This window comes from Agelaius tricolor, unplaced genomic scaffold (assembly GCF_023055355.1).
Source record: "Agelaius tricolor isolate 1412-34295 unplaced genomic scaffold, bAgeTri1.0.p SCAF_30, whole genome shotgun sequence".
Lineage (NCBI taxonomy): Eukaryota > Metazoa > Chordata > Aves > Passeriformes > Icteridae > Agelaius > Agelaius tricolor.
In genome coordinates, this window is record NW_027269290.1 from 2,485,203 (window position 1) to 2,496,013 (window position 10,811).

At 57.2% G+C, this 10,811-nt stretch overlaps 1 protein-coding gene across 1 annotated transcript; it reads right to left on the minus strand.

Annotated features, from left to right (window-relative positions):
* Positions 1 to 723: 723 nt before the first annotated feature.
* Positions 724 to 6,925, minus strand: GPR37L1 (G protein-coupled receptor 37 like 1). The gene is made up of 2 exons (XM_071450469.1): positions 6,164 to 6,925; positions 724 to 2,016 (listed from the first exon to the last, which is right to left on the minus strand). The coding sequence occupies exons 1-2, from the start codon at positions 6,824 to 6,826 to the stop codon at positions 1,204 to 1,206; spliced, it is 1,476 nt and encodes a 491-aa protein (XP_071306570.1). The 5' UTR covers positions 6,827 to 6,925; the 3' UTR covers positions 724 to 1,203.
* Positions 6,926 to 10,811: the final 3,886 nt, after the last annotated feature.

Sequence of the window (10,811 nt, forward strand, 5' to 3'; positions counted from 1 at the left end):
GCTCTGCAAAAGCGAAGCGCGCGCGGGGCCGGTGGGTGTTGCGCACAAAGCCCGCACTGAGCCCCTGCCTTTCACTGCCCCTGGCAACCGGCTCCCTCTCCCTGGCACTCCGGGGCTGGGTGGCTGCCAGCCCTCGGGACAAGGAGCTCTAACAGCTCCGGTGGACGGGGCTGCGTGGCCAGGCTGCCCTCGGGCAGATCCGTCCCGCCTGCTCCCTGACCCCCCTGCTCCTGCCGGGAACATGTGGGCTTGGAAACCCTGGTGCCCTGAAACCGCCCTCCTGGGCCACTTCTGTCCCTGCAGTGGGCATGTGGAGGAGGGCCAGGAGCCCTGTGGGGCAGTTTGGGGGAGATGCTCTCACCCCAAGGGGTGCTGGGGGTGGTGGTTCCACATCTTGCCCAGCAGCACCTTGGTTGTGCATAGTGCACGTGGGGAACCAGGCTGGGGGCTACCTCAGCCCTGTGCTCAGCTGGCTGGACTTAGACCAGTTCAGGTTGCCCCAAACCCAACACTTCAGCAGGCACCCTCTAGGGAGGCAGCAAAGGGGCTGGGGGCCTTTCCCCATCTCCCCTGGCTGCTGCCCGCTCTGGCACAGCTGCTCCCTGCCCTCCTGTCCCCCAGCTGCCCATGCCCACCCCAGAGCCCCCCAGGTTTAGGGAAGAGCCATTCCAGGGGCTCCCAGGGCTCAGCCCAGCAGTGCCAGCAGCTGCAAGCACGACGTGCTCTAGGTTACTGGTTTATTGAGCTCATACAGGGCACGGCTTGGATCCGTGGGATACGACCAGTTGGACCTTTTCCTCTTGTGGAGGGGCTGGCAGGAGGGGAGGGGACAGGAAGAGGGCAGTTTGTGTTTGCTGTGTCCTCTGTGAGCCATCATGGTCAGCCTCTGTGGTTTCAGGTGAGACCTTTCCGGCACAACGCCATCTCCAGAGCAGAGCCCCAGGGAGCCCGGCCAGGCAGCCGGGACAGGAGGGTGCTGCTGTCCTCGCTGACCTCTGGGCAGAGGCAAGAGGGTCACCAGGGTAGCCACGGGGACTGGCATTTCAATCCCACCTGCCCAATGCTGGCTTTGAAGCCCACGGCGCAGCCCCCTGAGCCGTCTCTTTCTCTTGTTCCACATCCAGACACGAGTACTAATGGCAGAACAAGGTTTGGTCTTGGGAGGAGGTGGTGAAACGATCGCTACGGCTCCCTGGTGGCACTTTAGCATGGGGTGCCAAGGGCCAGGAGGGGCGGGGGGGTCTCCCGGGGCTTGTCGAAGAAGATGGAGGAGGACATCTCGGTTTTGAGCTTGCTGTCGGCGCTGCTCTCGCTGGACGAGCTGTCGGGGCCGCAGCCCTCGCAGCAGCAGCAGCAGCAGTCCATGAAGGCCTGGCCCAGGGGACGGCAGAGACACAGGAGCAGGACGGGCGTCACCGAGCACTTGAAGAACAGGAAGAACTGGTTGATGAGGTTGAGCAGATCCAAGGTCTGCTTGGACACGTCGGGGGACATGTAGGCCACCACGATGTTGCAGACGTTCTCGGGGGTGGTGCAGAGCCCGTAGATGACGGTCAGGGCGATGATGGTGCAGTTGAGGTGGCCCTCGGCCTGGCCCTGCTTGGCGCCCCGGCTCTCGCTCTTCTTGTCGGGGCCGCGGACGCGCCGCGTCACCAGCTGGCAGCTGACGGTGAAGAGCACGGGCAGGCAGAAGTAGCAGCCAAAGTACCACCACATGCGGGCGTTCTGGTAGGTGAGCACCAGAGAGTAGATGGATTCGGGCAGGTTGGATGAAGGTTTCATGGTGCAGAACTCGGTCACCACGCCGGACACGGGTGATGTGTCCCGTGCCAGCTGCCAGAGCAGGATCTCGGGCACCGAGAGCGTCATGGAGCCCACCCAGATGACGGCCAGCTTGGCGATGATGGACTGGCACTGCTCGATGGGCCGCGTGCTGGCCTGGGGGCTGGTGGCTGCGTGGAACCTGTCGATGCCCAGGGCACACAGGCTGAAGGTGGTGACTCCCAGGGACGAGACCTGGTGAGGGAGGAGGCACAACAGGGACATCACAGGGGGCTTGGCTCTGCCAGGCTCGGGGCAAAACCCTGGCAGAGACGAGAATGTTGACTCCATGTTTCAGAAGGCTTGATTTATTGTATATATATATATAATATATATAATATATATAATATAATACATAATATATATTATATATTACATTATATATTAATATAATATAATATATAATTATTATTAATTCTAATTTTAATATAATATATATTCTATATATGTTCTATATATATTCTATTTTAATATATATATTCTATATATCTTTTAATATAATATATATAATAAGAGTGATAGATATCACTTATATTATATTATATTATATTATATTATATTATATTATATTATATTATATTATATCTATTATAATGTATATAATATAGTATATAATAACATAATCATATAACATATATAATATATATATTATATTAAAACTATACTAAAAGAATAGAAGAAAGGATTTCATCAGAAGGCTAGCTAAGAATAGAAAAGGAATTATAACAGACAGTCCAAGACAGCTGACTGTGATTGGCCATTAATTAGAAACAACCACATGAGACCAATCCCAGATGCACCTGTTGCATTCCACAGCAGCAGATAACCATTGGTTACATTTTGTTCCTGAGGCCTCTCAGCTTCTCAGGAGAAAAAATCCTAAGGAAAGGATTGTTCATGAACCATGTCTGTGACACCTGGCTACCTAAGACCACCATCCCTCCTTCAAAGGCTGTAGGGAGGTCACAGCCTGTGGCTGCATCCCAGGGTTTGGAGCCACTTTTCTGTGACTCCTGAAAGGATAAAAACATCCCCTGCCCCTGTAGTCCCTGCCCAGCTCCCTTTTCTGCAGAAGGGAGTTTAGCTGGATGTCTGTCTGTCTGTCCATCCAGCCAAGGTGGGAGCAGCAGGGCTGTCCTTCAGGCTCTTGCTCTGTTCTGGATGGCTCTTGCAGAGCAGGGACCATCACACCCAGCAGCACCAGGGTTCCCAGGGCTCCCAAGGCCTGCCTGGACAGGCCAAGTGAGTTGAAGGCGCTCTTGTCCCAAATCAGCTTGGGGCAATTTCCGCTGCATTGAGAATAGCAAGAAAAACATCCCCTCTGCCAGAGGAGGAGGCCAGGGCAGGGAGAGGATTCGCTGTGGCTCTGGGAGGGCTGGCCAGGACCGACCAGCACTCCCAGCCCCAGAGCTGGGAGCCAAGTCCCACAGCCCTTGGCCAAGATGATGGCAGAGTCACATGCTGGTGTCCCAGTGCTGTGGCCGTTCCTGGCCTCACGAAGCCATCAAACATCAAACCCCGTGCTGAAAGACCTTCCCAGCACTCAGGAAACCTCCCAGGGCTCCACGTGGTGCCCTGGGAACAGCCTGGAACAGCCTGGAACACTGCCCCCCGACCCCCCAGCCTTTTCCTTGGCCCTGGGCTGGTCACTGCAGCAGCTGATGGCCAGAGTGATGCCAGCACTCAGCAGCACCATCAGTTATGCACAGCAGCATCTCCCCAGACACAGAATCAGGACACCAGCCCAGCACCAGCATCCTGCACCCAGCACCACCTCCCAGCTCCTCTGCCCAAAGCCCAGCACCCAGCACGCTGCACCTGCTCCCTGGCTGGCACCTGCAGCCCTTGGTGCTGCTGTGCTGCTGCCTCTCCCCCACACCCTTCCAGGGCTCCCCCATCTCTCCTGGTGCCCTTGGTCCTGCAGAGCTCCCATCTCCAGTGCCCTGGCAGGGATGGCACTGGTGGCATCAGTGCAGCACATCCCTCACACAGCCTGGCCCCAGGAGCCCCTGTAAGCAGCTCTGCTCCCAAAGCCTGGCTGTGTGCCAGAGCACTGAGGGTGCATCTGCTTCCCACAGCATCCATGCAGTGCCTGAGCCATGAGCCCTGGCCTCCAGAGAGGTTCCCTCTCCCACCTGACTGCTGGGATTTGGCTCTGGCCTGGCTGTGGCTCCCCCAGCTGAAGCCCTGGAGCTCTTTCTGCCCATGCTCTGGGGGGCAGGAGGGCAGGGCTGGTGCTGGGGCAGAGCAGGACCCCCACAGCAGGACCTGTGACACACTCATCCTTCTGCAGCACCAACATTCCTGTCCCTTCCTGACTCCTCTGGGCCCCAGCTGTCCCAGGGCACCCTGGCTGGTGCTGCTGAATCCCTGAACCTGCTGGTGCCACCCCCAGGATTCTCAGGGGGACAGAGAGCCCATGAGCAGCAGATCTTCCTCAGATCCTCCTTGAAACAGGGTCTGTTTTGGGGACATCACCCTTCCCTGGGACACTGAGCCAGCTTGGGCAAACTCCTGCCCCTCTCTGAGTCCACCCAGATGCAGTTGGAAGCCTGAGGTGGTGACAGGTATGGGGCAAACCACTCCAGTATAGCGAGAGGATGGGGTGGGACCCCTCTGGAAAGGAGCAATGCCTGTAGGGCAGGGGCACAGGGGCTGAGGGCTCCCCCAGCAAACACCCCATGCCTGTGCTGGCTTTGGGGCTGTGCAGGTTTGGGGCTGTGCTCTGTGGGACACCCTGGGCCATCACCCTGCACCCAGAGGAGCCAGGGGCACTGCTGGAGCTTGTGGGGCTGTGCCAGGGACCCCTGCACAGGGCAGACCCTGGGCATGGACAGGGCACTGTCACAGGGGACTAACAAGTGATTGTCACAGGGGACTCACAGGGGACACAGGTGACTGTCACAGGGGATTGTTACAGGGCACTGTCACAGGTGACTGTCACAGGGGGATTGTCACAGGGGTCTGTCACAGGGGTCTGTCACAGATAACTGTCACAGGGGACTGTCACAGGGGTCTGTCACAGGGGGATTGTCACAGGGGACTGTCACAGGTAACTGTCACAGGGGTCTGTCACAGGTAACTGTCACAGGGGACTGTCACAGGGGTCTGTCACAGGGGACTGTCACAGGGGTCTGTCACAGGGGTCTGTCACAGGTGACTGTCACAGGGGTCTGTCAAAGGGGTCTGTCACAGGGGATTGTCACAAAGGCGACTGCCACAGGTGACTGTTACAGGGGATTGTCACAGGGCACTGTCACAGGGCACTGTCACAGGGGTCTGTCACAGGGGACTGTCACAGGGGTCTGTCACAGGTGACTGTCACAGGGGTCTGTCACAGGGGTCTGTCACAGGGGACTGTCACAGGGGGATTGTCACAGGGGACTGTCACAGGGGATTGTCACAGGGGTCTGTCACAGGGGATTGTCACAGGGGGATTGTCACAGGGGTCTGTCACAGGGGTCTGTCACAGGGGATTGTCACAGGTAACTGTCACAGGGGACTGTTCTGGGGCCAGCAGGGCATGGAGCAGCTGGGAGCACCTGGAGCACTGGGGTGGGTGCTCAGGGGAGGGGCAGGTTCTGACCCTGGCTGGTCTGACCAAGCCTGAGGGGTTCTTCAGTGACCTGACCCTGTCTCTGGGCTCTTCCAGGCGTTTGCACCCTTTGATAAACGGGGCATTGACCACAGAGAACAGGCAGGTTTGGTCTGTCTGTCCCACCAGGGCACAGAGGGGCACAGCTGGACCCCAAGGTTCCCTCGAGGATGGGAGATGAGCACACTGAGGGTGGTTTCCAGCACCAGCCCAAGTCCTGCCCTCTGGGGCAGTTTTGCTCATTCTGCCATCCCCTGTCCCCACAGTCCCTCTGCCCTCCTCAGTGGGTGCCTGGCTCTCCCTGAGGGCAGCCAACCTGTCACACCTGAGGTGTGAGGACAAACACAGATCTCAGGCTTCCAGACCTCATTCCTGGGCTGTCCCATTCCACCTGCAGCCCCCTGCCCTGGAGCATCCTCAGCAGCCCACAGTGGCCAGTTCCTGGGCCAGCAGGGTGAGTGCCCAGCTCTGGGGTGGGACAGGAACAGACAGATGGAGGGACCCTGCTGACAGGAGTCCCTGTGCTGGCTGCATGGGGTCTGATGGGCTTTTCCCAGCCCTGGCAGCATCAGTGCTGGCTGCAGAGCCAGAGGGGAGGTCACTCTGGGGACTGTCCCTCAACTCCCAGTGCCCCATTAGGGGTCTCTGGCTGTCCTTGTGCCAGGCCAGCAGCCCCACAGCTGCCCCAGAGCAAGAGGGCAGAGAGGAGCTGAGTCCTGGATCCCTGGGGCCCTGTGCAGCCCTTACCTCCATGAAGGGCACAATGCGACAGGACACGTCCCCCAGCAGCCTCTTCTTGGTGATCTCGTTGAAGATGACCACGGGCAGGCAGAAGAAGAGGATGAGGAAGTCCCAGAAGGCCAGGCTGGCCAGGATGGAGTTCCAGGCGCTCTTCATGTAGTAGTTGTGCCACACGATGCACATCACGGCCAGGTTGGCCACGATGCCCACGGTGAACACGACGAGGGACAGGAACACGACGGCGTAGGCGCTGTAGGAGCCCTCGGTCACCGGGTACAGGGGGTTGTGCATCTGCAGCCGCCGGTCGGACACGGTGCTGAGGTTGGCTCGGGGCTCGGCCCCGTCCCGCTCCGTGGGGAGCCCCGGCTCGGTGCTGGAGGGCAGCAGGGCCCGGGTGGGCTGCAGGCTGCCGGAGCTGGGGGGCCTCGGGAACTCCACGCGCACGCCGGGCCCGTATTGCTGCACCGCCCGCGAATCCCCCTCCGTGCCCCGCCGCTGCCTCTCCCTGCCCGCCGCCGCCGGGGCTCGGTGCGCAGCCTGCCCGTGCCCGGAGCTGCCCGGGCCATTCCTGCCCCGCATCCCCGCGGCCCCCGGCGCCAGCAGCAGCAGCACCAGCAGCAGCAGCAGCGGCAGCAGCGGCGGTGGCCGTGGCGGTGCTGGCGATGCCATCGTGCCCCGCTCCGAGCGCTCTGCGGCCGGCGCAGCCCCCGCGGCTCCGGGCACCGCCGCTCGCTCCGGCTCCGGCCGCGGCTCTGCGAGCCCGGGCAGCGCTGGGCACGATAAAGCGGCTGGAGGGGAGCCGAGCCCTCTGCTGGTCACCCACCGCCCGGGAGATGGGACAGCGGCCAGACTGGGCAGGTCCACAGCCCCGATACCCCCAGCATCTGCCTCAGCATCCCCAAACATCCTCAAACCCCTCCCCAACATCCCCCGACACCCCCAGCATCTGCCTCAGCATCTCCAAACAGCCCCCGACATCCCGCAACATCCCCCAAACATCCTCAAACCCCTCCCCAGCATCCCCAAACAGCCCCTCAACATCCTCCCGACATCCCACAACCTTCCTCAAACATCCTCAAACCCCTCCCCAGCATCTCCACAACTCCCCGACACCTCAAGCATCTACCTCAACATTCCCAAAAAGCCCCTCAACATCCCCCTAACATCCCACAACATCCCCCCATCTACCTCAACATCCCCAAACAGCCCCTCAGCATCCCCCCGATATCCTGCAGCATCCCCCAAACATCCTCAATCCTCTTCCCAGCATGCCCACAAATCCTCCAGTGTCCTCAAACATTCCCCAATACCCCCCAAAATTCTCCAATATCCCCAAACAGCCCCCCAGCATCGCCCCGACATCCCCCAACCTCCTGCAGCATCCTTCAAACCTTTCCCCAGCATCTCCACATCCCCCAACACCCCCAGCATTTTCCTCAACATCCCCAAACATCCCCCCCAACATCCCACAACCTCCCTCAAACATCCTCCAACCTCTCCCCAGCATGCCCACAAATCCCCCAGTATCTTCAAACATTCCCCAATATTTCCCAAAAATTCTCCAACATCCCCAAACATCCCTTTAGTATCCCACCCTGGAATTCCCCATCCTGGAATACCCAGTATTCCCCAACACCCCCAGCTTCCCTCAGCGTCCCCAACATCCCTCAAGATTCTCCAATACTCCACAACAGCTCCAGGCATGTATGGCCCAGGTGGGCAGGACAGGGCTGCCAGGGCGTTCTGAGTGGGTTTATGGTGGGATGTGGGACATTGCTGGTCAGGACCCAGCACATCCCTCTGGCTGTCCAGGATGGCCAGGACCCCTGCCAGGGGGCTCAGAGACCCTGGCACAGAGCCCAAGATGCCCCTGTGGGTTTGATTATGACCCATGGAGCAAATTACCAACCTTAGATGAAGATCAGCAAGCCACAACAGTTTAGGTAGAATAATAGTGAAGTTATCACAGGGTAGAAAAGTAGATTTTAGGGTTTTTGGTATGGGGGTTCAGGAGGCAAGATGGAGGGATCTGGGTGTGTCCAGCCTTTCTCCTTCTTCTTCTTGGCCTCCATCTTCTGCTCTGATGTTGGCACTGACAGATTGGTTTAGAGTAGAAGCTCAGTGTCTAACACAGGTGATAGGTATTGGAAAGTAATTGTAAATATTGTACAGGTAGTTTTTAGTATAAAGACATAACCCTGCCCTGGGGGCAGGCAGAGTGCCTGGAACTGCCCTGCTGGATGAACCTGGGCAGGACAGGAGAAAATATTTTATAGATAAGAAACAATAAACAACCTTGAGACCGAGAAATGAAGAGCCCTGACTCCTTCTTTGAGCACCAGGCTGGGAAAAGAGACTTTCCAACTTTTCTTGGGGTCACTGTGAGCAGTGAGAGATCCCAACAGCTGCTGCCAGCTTTGGTGTGGGATGGCCCCGTGCTCTGCCCTGTGCTCAGCTGGCCCTGGGTGCTGGCACCACAGCTGGGCTGACACAGACTCTGGGCTGGGGGCACAGGAGGAGCGAGTGCCCCCAGGTCAGAGGCTCAGTGAAGCACAAGCCCCTCCTCAGCTCTGCCCTGGGCTGTTCCCAGTGTGTGTCACAGGGAGGGTCAGCCAGGGCTCAGCTCTGCCCGAGGTGTCTCCCTCCTCATGATGCCTCAGGTTCAGCTTTTCTGTTTTTCAGATTCTGTGTTGCTTTAGTGTGTGGGTCTGGGCTTCATATTATGGGATGCTGAGCTCTCTGCACAGAGTAGGGAGACAGAACAATTCCTTCTCTAGCTGGGCACCAAGGACAAATGATCCAAATCTCAGGCCCAAGAGCACAAACAACATGGAATGAAGAGAGAAAAGCAAGAAGGATGGGACTTGATAGGCTAAAGCTGGAATTGGACAATTAACTCCAATATGCAAATGGACCAGAACTTATAAAAGTGAGAGACCCCATGACCTGTCATCCCTTTTGGGACCATTTGGGCTCACCTGGGCTGTAGCCCTGGCTGGTGTTGGAATACAAGCCCCTCAGGGCACAGGCCTGGAGGGAAATCCAAGCACAAGGATTGAACTGAAAGCCCTGGAGAAACTGAGATATATAAAGCTACAAAGTGAAATAGAAATACAGATTTAGAATATAGATTTTAACTTTTAGTAGAAACTTATACTAAGTGCCTTGAGTATTTAAAAAGCTGCAATAGAGAACAAAAGCTTTTTTTGTCTTTAGACACAATTCTACCATAGTAGTGGCATTTCTATGAGGTTGCTTTGCCCCAGATAAAATGTAAATTGCTGGGCTCTTGTGCTGCCCAAGGTGGATCCATTGAGGCCTCCTAATAAATCCTTGCTTTATTCTTTAGCTCTGTCCAGCCTCTGTTCTAGCTCAGCCTTCACCAGGCATCACTCACACTCCTTCTGCAGCCACGTGCTGCTCTCTGACTCTCAAATCCTCTGAGTTTTGAGCACCATTTGGAAATTCTCATGAGAAAAAGCGGATTTTGGCTCCTGCTGGGCTCTACAGGAGCAGACTGGCAATGCCCAAGGTCTGGCCTGCAGCCTCAGAGGGATCACTGGCCTGAGGAAGAACAGCCCAGCCTGAGCTCCCTGACAGCCAAGGATCTCACAGGGCTCCTGTGAGCTTCAGGTGCCTGTGGATGTGACAGTCTGGTCACAGAGAGAAAGCCACATAAGCCTTCCCATGAATTGGTCTGGGAAGTTTTAGGAAGGCAAAGAATGGTAAACAAATGATGAACAATCTGCAGCTGGTGTTTTGAATAAGTTGTTTTTCTGGTGAGGAGTTCACCAAAGGGTGGTTCCTTCATCAACCAACTGGGTTACAGGTGTTATTGAGAAGCAGCCAGGTTCTGGGTGAACAATGTTGGTTGTAAATATCATGAGACTGTAATAAAGATGCCTTTTTAGCCCTCTGATAGTGGATGGAGTGTGTCACTATCCCCACTGCTGACTCAAAGGTGACAGGATGCAAGGATTCCAGGGAATCTGTAAAAGCTCACGTGAGCACCTCAGGGTTCATGAGTGCTCTGCCCTTGGCCCACTGCCCTACACCTGAAATGATCCAATTACCTTCTTCAGGGGAGAAAAATGCCCCAAAGAGCTGAAGTGTGTCCAGTTTGAATGGGGCACAGCGCTGTGCCCAGGGCGGGGGTGCCAGCAGAGTCAGGGCATGGGCAGCTTGGCCAGCCAAGCACAGAATGGGTTAACTGAAGGATGAATACCTTGAACTTGCTCCTCAGCAACCCCCAGTGCTGCCCCAGCTCCCTCTGCAAAGCTCAGGCAGGAGAGATGGGGGCACCAGTGCCCACACCAGGCTCAGGGGTGATGCCCCTGCACCTTGGCCAGGCCTGGGCAGAGCCCACGCTGTGCCAGGGGCCAGGATGGGCACTTGGCAGCTCCAACAGCCCTGAACACCCTCCAACATGGCCCAACTTCCCCCCAAAATCTCCAGCAGCACCCTAACATCCCCCAGCACCCCCAGCAGCCCCAGATTGCTGAGCAGGGGATGAGCAAGGCCGGGGGCAGGAGAGGAGCAGGATGAGCAGCTCCATCCCTCCCTCAGTGCCTCATCAGCTCGGAGGAGGGAGCCCTTGGAGCGCTGCTCCTGCCAGGTGCTGGCAGCCAGGTGCTCTGCAGGAGCTGAGCTATTT

What these genes read in the sequence shown, in the direction of transcription:
- GPR37L1 (XM_071450469.1), bottom strand. Translation starts at nt 6,826, where the DNA reads ATGGCATCGCCAGCACCGCCACGGCCACCGCCGCTGCTGCCGCTGCTG. An exon ending in GCATTGTGCCCTTCATGGAG is followed by an intron (nt 2,017 to 6,163) that starts GTAAGGGCTGCA and finishes CTCCCTCACCAG; the next exon opens with GTCTCGTCCCTGGGAGTCAC.